Genomic DNA, 16,375 nt, shown 5'->3' on the forward strand with positions numbered 1-16,375 from the left:
AAATTAAAGTTCCAGGGGTAAAAACTATTTACATTTTTTCTACATATTTACAAAATAATCTTAATAATAATATACATTTAAGTTTAATATTTATATATACTTGCATTATATATATATATTTTTTGTTTGTTTTTGTTGCATAGTTCAGATGCAAAATCCTTTAAGTGCCATCTGAAATTTTCTTCTAGAATGATCATTTTTATCAAGCTCGTTTATTTAAGTTCAGTAATTTCACTTAAATGGCAATTAATAGGTAATTTTCATTGCCATTTAAGTGAAATTACTGAACTTAAATACACACACACACACAACAACAAACTATATTATACATTTAAAAATATATATATATATATTTTGTAAATGCATTTGGCTGATGGATTTATCCAAAGTGACTCCTATTGCATTCAAGGTACATTTTATCAGTTCATGCATGTCCTAGGAGTGAATCCTATAGCCTTTGCGTTGCTGGCACCATGAACTACATGAATATTATCAATAAACTCCATAATCATAATAGAAGTTAGAATACAACCATACTAGTTCCAACGTTTGAACAAAACACTAATAAGGGATTAAAATACAAACAGGCTAATATAATTCAAATAAAACATTAGGGGTTGCATATGATGCTTTTAATTTCATGTCTGGAAGGCATTACATGTTAGTATGCAAAACAGTTTTGATATCAGTAAGACATCGGAAAATACAGCTAAAAAAAGCACCAACCTGCCAAGATTTTTCATCAAACTTCAGTCAAATTTCTTTCAATCTCAATAGGTGGGGGGGGGGAGGGGCGTGATACGTCAGTCAATTCATATCACAGATATTCCTTAGAGGAGTAAACCATCATTGCAAAGGTCATTTGGTCAGTTATCTTTCACGCTGACTCACAGCTATTGACCAGTATTGGCCATGTGACTCTTTCAACACATTCACATCTGTGCTGCAGGAACCTTACCACTGACTGCAGTTGTACTAGAACATTTCTTATGTGTTTCTCATTAATAAATATGCTTCAAACATCTGGCAATATCCTATTTTAATACTTAAACATACAAAATGCTGAAAAAATGCAAAACTGTAACATGTGCATAAACAAAAGCTGAAACGTGTCTAAAGCTTGGCGATGTAACTGAAAAGAATATACACTAAATAATATATACTTTGTTTAAAATATCCGAATGAAAAAGCACATTCGTTTTCTCAAACCCTTGAATATATATATATATGTTTATCTAAACAAAAATAGCATTTAAAGATTGCCTTTCCACCTGGAGATCCTCAAAATAAAGTGGGAGTGTGGAATGTGAAGCGAGCCGAGACTGAGGGTGTTATGAGGACGCCACCATCCGCACTCGCTGAGGGGGGGTTAAAATCACATTTTTTGCTGCCTTGATGGTATTTTTCATCAGCATGGCTACAGTCATTGGTCCAACACCGCCTGGGACTGGAGTGATGAAGCTGGCCTTCTTCCGAACACCTGTGGAGACGGATTACAGGTCATGTCAGAAAGCTCCTTATCGTTAACATTTAACATTTTTAATCATGCAGATTTACAGTCAGACATTAGGAGAACAAACACTCCTCTTCATGTTGTCCCTTTAACTTCTGCCTTGATTAAAATACATTTATAAGAAGAACGGATATACTAAACTTACAATATTTTTTAAATGATGAATGCTAACAATTCAATTAAAAAAACTAAAGGGGATTGCAAGGCAGTAAAAGTTGTAGTTTAGCTTCTGCTGCAGAAGTATTGTCAAGATTTAACTTTGTGTCATGTTTATTTTTACCTGTTCAAGGTATCAGCACACCAAAAAACATGGGTTTTGCCAAGTAAAAGGTGGTTATATTGCTATATCGATATATTTAACGTTGCATAATACAGTATGCAAGTATTTAAATGACATAATTCCAATCAATGCAAGTCAATAGGATATTTTCAAACAATACTCAAACTTCCTTAAAGGTCCCATGACATGCTACTTTTTGTAGGCTTTAATATAGGCCTTAGTGGTCCCTAGTACTGTATCTGAAATCTCTTTCCAAAAATTCAGTCTCGGTGCAGAATTATAGCCACTATAAACCAGTCCCAGAATGAGCTTCCTTCAGACGGGCCGTTTCGGTGTCTGTAGCTTTAAATGTTAATGAGGAGGAGAAAGGCGGCGTAAGGTGGAGGGTGGGTGTGGCCTTGACCATCTGCGGCAACGGTAGACCATGCATGTTTACATTGGATATATTGCAATGGCACGGAGACACGCAATCTTTCAAGCATTTCAGTTTGACCCAGAATCTGATCCAGATGGAGAAGCAACGGATGAAGAAGTTGCAACTCAGCGGCTCCAGCAGGACGTTTCCGAATGGTTAGTTTAAAATATTATGTCTGGATACGGTACTTTATTCGGATGGTTTAGTTATTATCATGTAGCTAACACTAACCTACTGTTGCCTTTTCACGAGAGATCTGTAACGTCTGTAATTTATCTTTACAATTACATCAAGCTCTGGCATCTTGAAATGCGGATATCGCGCACGCCGTATAACCAACAGGAAAACGGTTATCCAAATAACAAAGAAGTGTACAACACTCGCGTTACAGTGTGTGTATTCACACACATACTTGATGCTGTCTACCTTTACATTAGCGCAAGTAACTGCATAGCTAATGTTACAGCCTACGTGTAACAAGCTAGGTAACCATAAACAGTAAAGCAACAACTTTTATCATTAGTTGACTTACTTGTCCGAGGTGTGTAACGTTAGCTGAGCCAAAGAGAGTTGGTACTGATCCAGACTTTAGTTTCAGACGTTCAGCAAGCCCAGCTCTGTATTAACCCTTCGGTGTTCATTTGTACATCCAATTATTGAGCAATTGTTATGCTTCGCTCGCTCAAAAGCCATTATATCTCTCGTGGACAAACTAAAATCGCGCGTGCGCGTTCCTACTTCCTATCGCATTTTCTCATGGGCGGAAAATATTCTCTGGGCGGGCAAAGCAGAGACAGGGGAGGTAACATTCCTCCTTATAACGTCATAAGGAGGAGAATCAAGATCAGCGCGATTGAGCGTCCATTTTCTCAAAGGCAGAGAAAGATAGCAAAAGCTCGATTTACACCGATTAAAATTTCTAGAAACTTGGGGACCATATACAGGCTAGGGGAACTCATATTAATGTTAAAAAACCTCAGAAAGTGAAAATTTCATGTCATGGGACCTTTAAAGAGGATCTATTATGCCCTTTTACAAAGTCTTGATGTTGTTTTTAGGCTCTACTAGAACAGGTTTTCATGCTTGAATGTTGATTATTTTCCTCATATTCTCCATTGTTGCGGCTCCTCTCTTCCCAGTCTGTCAGTAACGCTCTGTTTACTTCCTGTCTCTATGAAGCCCCTCCTTCTGAAAATCACGCTGTGCTCTGATTGGTCGGCTGGAGCAGTGTGTTGTGATTGGTCGAGCACTTTGAGTGTGTTTGGGAAATGTCCCGCCCCTTACCATAACCACCAGCTTAACACACTACTAACTAACTCAACCAGGCCCCGCCCCTTTATTCTGAGTATTAATTATTTAAATGAGGAATAACAGCAACATTACACACTAAAGAAAGATGAAGGTAAAAAAGAATTCACCCAAGACTGATATTATAAGATATTTACAGTTTAGAATCACTACTGTTGCCTTTCAAGCACAAAGATTAAATTAACTGAGAAAGTCTTAAAGGCATTTAGCCTATTATTTTAGCAACTACAGAAAATCACACAACTAGTTGTTTCCTTCTTACCTTCAAAGTCCACGTCACCAACAAGTCTGTTTTTCCCAGTCAACGGGTCCAATATTCTGTTGATACCAACATCTATAACAGCCGCGCCCTCCTTGATCATATCAGCAGTGATGAGGTTAGGAATACCTGAAGGGATAACGGTGTTCGTCGGTCAGTGAGCACCACACAGAAACATGCATTAAGATCCATTTAATTTGCAAATTGAAATTCGTACCTGCAGCAGCAACAATGATGTCCGCGATTTGTGTGTGCTGACGGAGCTGTTCTCTGGGAGTGTAACGGTGGGAAATGGTCACTGTCGCATCACCTGAAACAAAACAGCCAATTATATTAATGCCTAACCAAACCTCATCAGAAGTGCTCGTGGGTTTGCTTTATTTCCTCACCTCCCGGGCGTTCATGTTTCCCGTCTGTGTGCAACAGCATTGCGATGGGCATGCCAACGTTCTTGGAGCGACCGGCCACCAACACATTCTTACCCAGCGTCTGTATGCCTACGAGAAACAAGATCCAGTGAACACAAGAACTCACAGCCAGGATCAATAACTTGCATCCAGTAACAACTGACATTTTATACCATGTTTGTTCTGCCTGAATATTTGATTTTGATTTCCGATCAAACTGTTTAATGCACAGGGAGTTCCAGTCGGTTTAATCACGTTCTATATTAAAGGTGCAGTGAGCGATTTCTGAGAAACGCTGATCGGACTGAGCATCAAAACTCACTTGTAGCCAATCAGCAGCAAGGGGCGTGTCCACTCATGAGGGGGAGGGGCCTGTGTTGCATAAGGCTCGTTAGACCCCGTTTACACGTACATGGTTATTTTGAAAAACGGAGACATTTCCCTTCGTTTGTGCCCTTCGTTTACATGCAAACGGAGAATTCGCCTCTGAAACCGATTCTTTCTAAAAACTTTGGAAAGATTTTGGAAAACCTTGTTTGCACGTTTGCATGTAAACTGAGAAAAACTGAGTTTTAGGCAGCCGACGTCACAGTATGCGACAGAACTTGCACCTGCGTTAAAAGTGCGACCAGAAAGAGGAAGTGATTCGTTGCTGTTGTTGCTATTTTCGGGATTCTGATTGGCTAACGTGGGCTTGAGCTTCTCGTTACACTGACACCTACAGGTTTGGCATGCTCTTGACGGCATATATACACGGGTTCATGTAAACTAACACTTTTCTGAACATTTAAAAAAAGTAGACCCTACTTTATTGATAGTATAGGCTTATGTTGAACTTTATTCTTGTACAAACAGACGCTGTATTAAGCAGTATATAAAGTACTGAATGAAAATGTCTCTGAAAAGTCTGTGTATTTGACAAATATTGCATTTATTTCACTTCAGCTGTGGTAGAGTATGCAAACACAGCGCAAGAGTCACTATGTCTAAATATTTGTCAATGTTTTTGAGTTTGCTCGCAAAAGTTGTGTGCTTTTTGCGAGAAAATGCAAAGTTTTTCAGGGGATCATTTTTCCTCCCATCATGTCCTTTTATATTATTACTTGGGATCAAATGTACGGCTTGTTAAAGAAAGCTATTTATTTTCTACAGTGTCTAAAAGCTGCTGGGGTTTAAATTGTGCTGTGCGATCAATAATGTGTTTCTCACCAGTCCGTTTTATAATCTCCCAGACTCCCCAGGGAGTGGCAGGCAACATAGTTGTCTGATCCAGGCACATGCGACCAACATTGACCACATGGAAACCATCAACATCCTTTCCTGGGCAGACGGCATTACACACCAGTCGCTCGTCAATGTGATCTGTGTAAGAGAGGGAACAATTAAAAAAAATGTGTCTGGATAAAGCGTTAATGTCCTTTTTAGAAACTCTAGCACAACCTGGACTAAAAAATGAAGAAAAAAAATGAAAAACTGGTTTGACATTACCATCAAGTTCATTCAGCTTTAAGCCTAAAGCAATTATTTCTTAAACCCAGTTCACAGGACTGATAATGTAAACTGTCCAATAACATAAAGTACAATAAAAAAGTACACTAAATGAAAATGAGAAATGTTGCCTTGGAAATAAACTGAAATAAGTTTAAGTTGGAGCACTGACATTAATTACTGGAAATAGATCAAATTGAAACTAAACTAAAACTGAAATCAAACCTAAATATTTAAAAAAAAGAAAAAAGAAAAAAAAAAGCACAAAACAAAATTACTAAAAAATTTAACTAAAATTAACATGAAAACTAAAAACCTAAAAATAAAAGCTAATACAAAATATTAATAAAACTAAAATGAGCGCTGGTTGTGGGCAGTTATCTTCTGTTAACCTACCAGGAAGTGGAAGCTGTACCAACAGACCATCGACTCTGTGATCCGAGTTGAGGTTCTTGATAAGGTCGAGTAGCTCCTCCTCACTGATAGAAGAAGGCTTCAAGATGGTCTCGCTACTAATGCCTACAGAGAATAAAACAGAACAGTGAATCAATATAATGTAATGCAAAGATCAAGACAAAAGGCTGGATTACACATTTATGCCTCGACGAGTCGGCTCTAGTTGCCAAAACTCAGACAAGGCCTGCAGATTTTGGACAGTCCCAGTTGGCACATTTCACGTGTAGTGAAAGACAGACACAGATTGTTTTAGCTTTAGACTATAATTCCATCCAGTTGCAGGAAATCAAACTTGCTGGATATTTTGAGCTGATTTTAGACACGTTCAATTGCAGGTCCGAAATTGCGTACTTTTTCGATATTGTTTTCACTTGCTGCATTCTCCTAGCATCACGTTTCTGCATGAGCTTGTTGTGCTCTGAATGACTTAAAAGTAGCGTGTCTTTAGTTGCACAAAGTTGCAAGTGCATGATGCCAAGTGTTTTAAAATCTGTAAAGAGTTTAAAAGTTATGTAGGGTATATTTCAGCCTAAACACTAAAAAGCACTGAAGAAAACGTGCATTTATGAGAAAATGTGAATGTACTAATGCCAACCGGGACCAATATAAGGCAAGGCAAGGCAAGTTTATTTATATAGCACATTTCATACACAATGGCAATTCAAAGTGCTTTACATAGAAAGGAATAAAAATAATCACAAAATAAAAGCAAGGGAAATTAAAACAGTTATTCAAAATGCTTTACATAGAAAGGAATTAAAATATCACACTATGGCAATTCAAAGTGCTTTGCATAGAAAATAAGCACAAAATAAAAGCAAGGGAAATTAAAACCATTATAAAAGACCCCTCGCCAGCGTCAGGACCTGTAAGGAGTCATATGTACACTCAAAATAGATTTGCTCACTGTATTCAGCCAACAGCGGAAAGTGACACTCATGGCTTACATAGACATTTACAGCAATACCGAGTTCAGCAAGACTCACAGCTGCTGTTCACAGACTATCCGTTCTGATTAATAAAGAGCATTACAGGGATAGTTCACCCGAAAATGAAAATTCTGTCATCATTTACTATCATTTACATAGACTTTTGTTCATCTTCCACACACAATTAAAAATATTTTTAATGACATCTGAGAGATTTTAGTCCCTCGATTTAAAATCCATGCAACCAAAACTTTGACACTTTAAAAGTGTCATGAAGACATCGTAAAACTAATCCATATTTATCCATATATATTTTAATTCAAGTCTTCTGAAGAGACTCGATCGTTTTATATGATGAACAGATTGAATTCACATTTTTGTTCACTTATAAATATTGATCAGCAAATGGACAGAGCACTCAAATATTGTTATTGGAATCTCAAATGTGCTTGGAAACCATATCTGATGTGCTCTATGTCTCTTTGGAAGATTTAGATTAATATGGATTACTTTTAAAACCACTACTATGATATTTTGGTTTGTGTAGACTTTCAATGGAGGGATGGAAGACTCTCAGGTTTCATTAAAAATATATTTATTTGTGTTTCAAAGATTGGATCGACATGAGGGCAAGTTTTTGGGTGAACGAACTCTTTAAGCCTTTATATCAAACAGTTAAGAAAAGTGTCCAGACTTTTAACTGGTGTTGTATATGCCTCATTTAAAATCCCCCTGTGGTGAAAATCAAGTTTTTAATGTTGTTTATATGTCTATGTGGTGTTTTTAATATGCTTTAAGTCAAACCATGTGTAAATTCATAAGTCGACACCATTGCTGAGTATTTCCTCCTTAAAACTGCAGTGAACCAAAGACAGTCTCAAAAACACGCTTTGAAATCGCTGGTGTTTCTGACGTCACAAACTACCTTGTAACCAATCAGATCAACGTGTGATCGTCAACCAGTGGATCTCTGAGCTGAGTGAGTGAGTGGAGGCGGGGCTCATTTGCATATTCATAGAACCATGTATACTAAATGAGGCAAGGGTGTCGAGTTACATTCAAGATATTTTAAGGCATGAAGTTTTTCTTTTTTTTTCAAGGAAAAACGTTTAAATATGTAATTTTGGTGATCAAAGATGAGTTTTAAGGGATAAAATTACTGACTACAGGGGGACTTTCATTTCTTCCCACACAGATCAACGAAAACGATTAAGAACGCTGTATTCTGCTGCCAGTCCACTAGATGGCGATGTCACTTTGTAAAGAAACACTACGCACCTATAGATTGAACACGCATGCTCATGACGTCACGGTTTCCACAAACTGGTGTTTTTGTTTACACGGAGACGATAGCGGTATCGAATTCAAAACTTTGAAACACTTTTTTTGCATTTTCAAGCCCCAAAAATGCTGTTGTCATTTAAATGAATGGCCAAAACACATAACAAGTTTTCAGTTGAAAATGGTGTAGTGTAAACGGCCCTTAAAATCCCTTGATATATGATTGTACCTGACGACAACCTTGTCTGGTCGAAACGTTACAGTTTATTAAAGTTTGACGGGAGCAGACAACTCGTATCTTACCCACTTCCGCTGCGGCACGGGTCTTATTGAGAACGTACGAGTGACTGGCGGGATTGTCTCCCACTAACACTACGCTCAGGTGAGGTCTTCGGTTCCCGGCGGAAACCCACTCCTCCACATCGGCTCGCGCCTCGTTGCGGATCTGACGGGCCAGCTTTCTGCCCGAGATGATCACAGCATCTTGTCTGGAAAACAAAAGGTCAAAGATGTGGTGAATGATGTCAATGTGAACTACAATTTTGCTTCTGATCTGAACACTTTTTTTTTCCAAGGTGAAATTTATCGGTAACACTTTACAATAAGGTTCATTAGTTACTATATTAACTAACATGAACAAACCATACATCTGTTCATCTTTGTTAATGTTAGTTAATAAAAATACAGCTGTTCATTGTTTGTTCATGTTAGTTCACAGTGCATTAACTAATGTTGACAAGATTTGAATAAAGAAGTAGTAAATGTTGACATTAACATTAACAAAGATTAATGAATGCTGTATACGTGCAGTTCATTATTAGTTCATGTTAACTAATGTAGTTAACTAATGTTAACTAACGAACCTTATTGTGAAGTATTACCAATTTATCTGTTCACACAATATCCTCAAACACTCCATGGCACCAGCGATTGCCGCTGGGAGTCCCGGCTGTGGGCTAAAGATAAGCTCTGTGCTGGTGTGATTATAGACTCCTGTCTACATAAATACATATGGAAAATAACTGAAGATAACAGGCCACATCGAAGAACGTCAGAGCATTCTTGCATCATTTGTAAAGAGAGACTTCTAAATTGTTAAATTTATAAATAAAGGAGCCTTGATCCAATAGCAACAAAAATATATATATTTTTAATAATTAGTATACATAAGGCATAATATAGCAGTCAATGCAACTGTGTGAACATATCTTACTATTCTCTGCTCTGCAGTTTTACATGATGCTTTGATGAGGCATATTTTTAATCAGAAGTCAAACTGTATGAAGAGTGATAGACGTGGAGTCCTGGACAATACGTGAACTGATGAAATGCATACTTTGAAATCTATGTCGATATTGATAAAGGCATCTGCCAAATGCGTAAATATAAACATTAAATGGCTGATCTTTAACACGAACGACAACCGTTAACTATGGAAGATTTAAGAATCCACAAACTGTTTTCTCGAACAAAATTAGCTTTTCCCATGATCACAAATTTATTTTCTTGTGATCTCGACATAAAAGTTGATTACTCGAGATTGAGTTGTTTTCGCTAGCTTTTTCTTAGTCCAAGACTGGTAACAAAAGACATCATTAAGCGCAATATACTGCTTTTTTTTTTTTTTTTTTTTACTTTATTTTACAGAGAAAACACTTTGAAAGTTGGCATGATAGTTTTTTCTTCCCTATTGTGATGTTTATTCACGAGTAAAACGGCTTCACGATCAAGAAACAATGTAGGCGGGACTTGGATCAATGTGGTTTGCTATTGGTGGATCTCATGTGAGTGACAGGTAGTCCCGCCCACGCGCCAGTAAACACGTCATCAGAGATTAGGCTAGATGTCTTTGCAAGATTGTAAGTTTTTTTTTTGTTGTTGTTGTTTTTTTTTTAGATTACGAGGGCACATGACTTAAAAAAATTTGCACGGATAAATACTGATAACGGTCGTGACTTCAATTTACGACTGTATCACATGTGTATAATCTAATGTTGTCAGCACAGCTAAATTTATTCCACTAAATCACTGACGACGCGGAGCATAAATTAAAACGGGTATGTGCTCAATTTGAGCCATCATGCGTAACGACCACTACAAATCATCCACACATGAGCACAGAAATTAGAAACTTGACGCCGGCTGCATGCAAGCAGTTTGTGACATTACATCAGCCGCGCGCGCTGATCGGGGGCGCGCGCGCAGATGAAGTGAACAATTAAACCGGCTTTTGTTACGTAACATAACCAAACCATCGAGAACGAGTCTCATGTGACATGCTTTTACATCTCAGATGTATTACAATTACAACAGAGGTATAACTAATAAATATTTACAGTTCCGATGTATATATGACAACCAGTTTTAGTTTATCTAGAGCGGATCAACACAGTGACACTCGTATCCCTTATTCTTATTCTATAACTTATTCTATAAACGACTGAGAGAGGACAGCTCTTGGACACTTACCTTGAAGATGACAAATGAAAACTACATGCCTGATGATGAAAATGCCGGCATAGTTTCCGCAACGCCCGGAGTGTAGCCATGGTGCTTAATATGAACAAATAAGAGTCAAATATTGAAAACAGCTTAGTGACCCAAAACAGACCAGGTGGAAATACGGCAGAAATGTGTTCAGACTAACATCTAGAGTACGTTTTTAACCCCAATGCCCCTGTGCGTGGCTATAGCGTCATGATCCCCGATGAGAAACTAACTCCCGCCCCTTGATTCAGAATGCGCATGCGCAGTGTAAATATAAGGTTTTGGCAGACGGGGAGATTTTGACTTACAGTTGTACTAATAATTGTTATGTAATTGTAGTTAAAAGTAACGAACAAAACCGTAACAATATCCGATTCGTATAGATGAGGAGGTTTTCCCCTTAGTCAGAACGTAACTTAGGCGTTTTATGTCTATGGTTTCATATCACTATAAGGGAACCAATCGTAGACATTTCCTGAATCTGTCTTCTACGCCTACTTATATCTTTCGTCTGTGAAACATCGAACTTCGAAGAGTAGGCCTACTTATAAATAGTGTTTAAAGGCCTTTGCGGATTAACTTTATCGCAGTAGAAAGTCGTATCGCCTTATAAAAGTTTTAAGAGGGAAGAAAAGAAGCGGATATGAGTTTCTTGTTGTAAGTATTTAGCCGATGCGACTGTTCATACTTTCTTTTTCATAATCGCATATTGCAGATAATATGTAATGTGGAAGTGCACCCAGCAAAAAATAAACCAAATAACATTTCCGATAACATTAAACTTTTAAAACTAACTACATTTCCGGTCGACATCTGTTCCTGTGTTCGGAATATGGCGTAAATATGCTCTGCTCAATACACAAGCATGAAAAGTTCCTTTAACTTGGATATGGAAGACTCGTGTGTATTTTTTCTTAGCAATCTACGATCCATCTTTTCTTTGAATGTGTATATTCGAGATTATTTGGGTTGGATATGTCTCTAACTTCATTTCTAGGCTGTAACATTAATACAAATTGATGTCTGACGTCATATTCTTTTTTTATAACATTGATTCCAAAAGTTTATTTTTATTTTTCTCATACAACTTTTTATTTTACTTGGAAAATATCACATTCATGTGACGAAATGGGCTAAGCATAACTGTGAACATTATATAAAAGAAATGGCACTGCTTTAGATAATATTAAAAAGCCACTTTAACTTCTTCTTTTTTTTTTTTTACTTTTGGCATAAATTATTTTCCCCTAATACATCTCTATAAAAAGCATGAAAGTTTCGACTCAGCGTTTTTTGAATTGCAAATCTTCTTCTTTTCAGTTCTAGAGTTCCGTTGATTGTGTAATCAGTTTTAACCACATCTCTGCATTTTTCTCTCTTGATGCAACATGTGACATATCTTGTTATTATCATAGTGGAAACCGTTCATCAAAGACATTCAAGCCCAAGAAGAATATCCCAGAAGGCTCTCACCAGTATGAGCTTCTGAAACATGCAGAGGCCACCTTAGGAAGTGGTAATCTTCGAGCCGCTGTGATGTTACCGGAGGGAGAAGACCTGAATGAATGGATTGCAGTCAATAGTGAGTGTGTATGGAAGTATTGTTGAGAAAATAATTGATTTAATCATGATTATAACATTTAATCCGTACCCATTTATTTCAGCTGTGGACTTTTTCAACCAGATCAACATGCTCTACGGCACGATCACTGAATTCTGCACAGAAATCAGTTGCTCTGTTATGTCTGCAGGACCCAGGTACAATAATACAGCGTCTCTTCAGTGCTTTTAGTATTTTCCCTTCAGCAAAATAACAAATGAATAGTAGGCTGAAAAACTGGTGGCATTCATGAATTATGCTGCCTTGTTCATTAAAACATAAACATTTATATATTTTTAAAATAAGTTAGTTAAGTTAGTTTTTAACCAATTATTGTTGTAAAAGATTTTTTTAACGTTATGAGGTTGGTAAGTTTCAAAAGGCGAAAAAGGGAAATTATCTTCGATTAGAAGCACACCTTTAAGTTGCTTGGCACAAATACTGTTTTTATATGTACACACACATTATATAAATACAAAGTTTTATGTTAGATGTTATTAATCCTTATTAATTGACTTGACAGTACTATATATATACTGTATAAAAACAGTATTTGTGTGTATGTATATATATACAGCACTGTGCAAAAGTCATAGGCATGTTAATATCCCCCCCCCTCCCCCATCTGATCTCACCATCATCGAGTCCGTCTGTGATTACATGAAGAAACAGAAGAAACTGAGACAGACTAAATCCAGAAGAACTGCGGGAACGTCTCCGAGACGCTTGAAGAAACCTTCCTGCAAAACTTCCTGAAAAACTATGCGCAAGTGTACCTGGACAAAAGCCGTTTTAAACGCAAAGGGTCGTTACACCATATATTGATTTGAATTAGTTAATAGAAGTTAAATCATAAATAAATTCAATTTGTGATTTTATTTTTGAAAGCATTCTCACTTTACAGCATTTTAACACAAGTGCCAGTGCTTCTCACAGTCCTGTAGCTTTGCAGGAAGGTTTCTTCAAGCGTCTCGGAGACCTTCCCGCAGTTCTTCTGGATTTAGTCTGTCTCAGTTTCTTCTGTTTCTTCATGTAATCACAGACGGACTCGATGATGGTGAGATCAGATCATACCGGCTGTTGTCAGACTCCTTGTGCAAACACAAATCTCACTGGATTATTACAATTAATGGCAAAAAGAATGTTTGGAAATCTAAACTGATATTTCCTACTGACTCACTACAGCAAAAGATAGAAATAACTGACTTAAAACCATGCCTAAGACTTTTGCACAGTACTGTATATACATATATACACACACATATTATATAAACAAACTTTTATGTTAGAATCTTTTATTTAATCTTTATTTATTATATATATATATATATATATATATATACACACACACACACACACACACACACACAAACCTTTATGTTAGATGCGATTAATCACAATTGATTTGACAGCACTTTTTATATATATATATATTAAATAAATAAATATATATATATATATATATATATATATATATATATATATATATATATATATATATATATATATATATATATATATATATATATATATATTAATAGTATAAATGGTATACAAAAAAATCTCTGTCTTGCCCGATAAATCAATAGGTATGAATATCACTGGGCTGACGGGACCAACATCAAAAAACCCATCAAGTGTTCTGCGCCCAAGTACATCGACTACTTGATGACCTGGGTTCAGGATCAGCTGGATGACGAAACCCTCTTCCCATCCAAGATCGGTTCGTTTGATCCATTCCACTTGTTCTGAATTCACAGTGCAACTTTTTTCACGCAGACTCGGCCAAATAAAGAACTTCTCAAATTAACTTTACTCCTTCCAGGCGTTCCGTTTCCCAAGAACTTCATGTCCGTGGCGAAGACTATTCTGAAGCGTCTGTTCAGGGTTTATGCTCATATTTACCACCAGCACTTCGACTCGGTCATGCAGCTTCAGGAGGAAGCTCACCTCAACACCTCCTTCAAGCATTTCATCTTCTTTGTACAGGTCAGTGCATTAACACACATCCAGTAGATCCTATCCACCTTATTCCTGACGAGCTCACTGCGTGCTGAATTATGGGCGGCACTTCCGGTTTGGGGAACTTCCATTCAAAAAGGCTGAAACGAATCATTTCAAATCATAAGGTTGCCCTACAAATAAAGCTGATCGTCAATTTCCCTTCATGATTTATTTCAGACATCATGAGAATAACGTTATACTTGTTATTTTAACGTGACATGTTATAACAAATGAATATCTATGGCTTGCGCTCTTTTCAGTCGCTGATTTCTTTTCCTCGTGATTATTTTCTTCTCTCCCTTTGCAATCCGCTGTAAAAGTATGAAAAAGGACAACATATGCTGCACATTTGTGCTCTGTTCTCCCGAATTTAATTTACGATATATTCCAATTAATAATTCACTGGAAGAATCTCTCGTTATTCTCCTCAAATCCTCACGTCTCTTTCCAGGTTTGTTTGTTTTCACAGGTAAATATATAATCTGTCAAAATGATGGAAATCACTATAGACAAATAGATTTTCAAATACAAATAGTTTCACGAATGCTGAAGTTAATGAACATTTTTGATTAAGGCAACATAAGTTACATAATACAGATATATATATATATATTACTACAGTGATATTTAACCAAAGACTCGTGCTTTTAGGGTTATTTGGTCTGTTGAAAGTACTTTTTTGATGCTTTTACACTTTTAAATGTCCTTTTAATGTTCGATGGTTGAAGTGTGAGTAGATTAATGTCATCTCATTGTGACACTTTTTTTTTACGTATTGCGTTCATAGAGCGAGCGTTTTCACTGATTGTTTACAGATTAACAGAAGTTACACCCATAATTCACGCAAAGCGTCATGGGGCGTAGGAATAAGGTGGATAGTTTTATTTAGAGTTTGAAAAGGCAGGAAATTGAAGAACAAACCCCTGAAATGTATCAAACATAACACATACTCAAGAGAACCTTATGTACCTAATTTAAAAACAAAACAAAAAGAAACGGGTGGAGTAAAACAGATACACAGAGGGAGAGGTACTGCATAGGTAACAGTATGTACCTGTGACGATTTCTTAATAGTTTGGGCAAGACTCTTCTTGAACTGATTGCTGTTTTTGATTATTCTTTATAGGAGTTCAATCTCATCGATCGCAGAGAGCTGGCACCCCTTCAGGACCTTATTGAGAAACTAGGCAGCAAGGATAGATAGAAACTGCTATTAATACCATATTCGGCAGCCTTAATGCATTTTCCAGAGAGCCTTTCTTTTTTCCCTGTTCACTTTTTTGGAATCTGAAATTGCTGTTAGTGCACAGTGAAAGTCTTTGCAATATCTCAGCTGTGCTTCCCTAAGTCTTTTTTGAAAACTCTGTTTTTTCTGTTGTCAGTATTACACTGTAGCCCTTATTTTTGACATGTATTGGTGATGGACTGGGGTATGAAACCATATCAGAGTTTAGTTTTTATGGGAGTACAACTAAAACCTGCTTTTTATAATGTTTAGGTGGAAAAAAGAGAAAGGTTTGTTTTATTTTTCGTTTTTTTTATTGTTTTGTACAAGTTTGAAGACAAATGTTTTCATTTCTTATGTGATTGCATGTTCAACAGTGAAGATTATTACAATACCTTTTACAAGAGTTGGATTTATATCCAGCAGTATTTCATGCTAAATTTTATTTTTCCTTTGTGATTTTTATTTGTTGTCACAATAATGATTTTCTATCATGTTAGACCATCAGATTTTCTTGAAAAGCATTTTAACCTGTTAATATTTAGAATCTAGCCAATGAAGTTGGTAAAGATTCCCAAATGCTTTTTAAATTATGAAATGGTTATTCATTAATACTTGCTGAACTTTTTATCTTATTGAATTTTGCGTTGTTGGTATTTTAAGACATCTTACAAAAAGTGCACTGTAACAAGTATTGTATTAAAGGATTTTTTTTTTGTTTGT

General features: G+C 36.6%; 2 protein-coding genes across 2 annotated transcripts; one reads left to right on the forward strand and one right to left on the reverse strand.

Moving 5' to 3' along the window:
• Positions 1-612: 612 nt before the first annotated feature.
• mthfd2 (methylenetetrahydrofolate dehydrogenase (NADP+ dependent) 2, methenyltetrahydrofolate cyclohydrolase) lies at positions 613-11,065 on the reverse strand. The gene is made up of 9 exons (XM_079872195.1): positions 10,984-11,065; positions 10,806-10,889; positions 8,640-8,824; positions 6,067-6,189; positions 5,392-5,544; positions 4,165-4,272; positions 3,993-4,085; positions 3,779-3,904; positions 613-1,480 (listed from the first exon to the last, which is right to left on the reverse strand). Exons 2-9 carry the CDS (start codon positions 10,883-10,885, stop codon positions 1,332-1,334), a joined length of 1,017 nt encoding a protein of 338 aa, XP_079728321.1. The 5' UTR covers positions 10,886-10,889; positions 10,984-11,065; the 3' UTR covers positions 613-1,331.
• Positions 11,066-11,067: 2 nt separating this feature from the next.
• On the forward strand, positions 11,068-16,370 carry mob1a (MOB kinase activator 1A). The gene is made up of 6 exons (XM_079872202.1): positions 11,068-11,480; positions 12,239-12,405; positions 12,488-12,581; positions 14,013-14,146; positions 14,249-14,412; positions 15,554-16,370. Exons 1-6 carry the CDS (start codon positions 11,467-11,469, stop codon positions 15,629-15,631), a joined length of 651 nt encoding a protein of 216 aa, XP_079728328.1. The 5' UTR covers positions 11,068-11,466; the 3' UTR covers positions 15,632-16,370.
• The last annotated feature ends 5 nt before the right edge of the window (positions 16,371-16,375 follow it).

Source organism: Squalius cephalus (assembly GCF_949319135.1).
Source record: "Squalius cephalus genome assembly, chromosome: 5".
In the NCBI taxonomy this organism is placed as follows: domain Eukaryota; kingdom Metazoa; phylum Chordata; class Actinopteri; order Cypriniformes; family Leuciscidae; genus Squalius; species Squalius cephalus.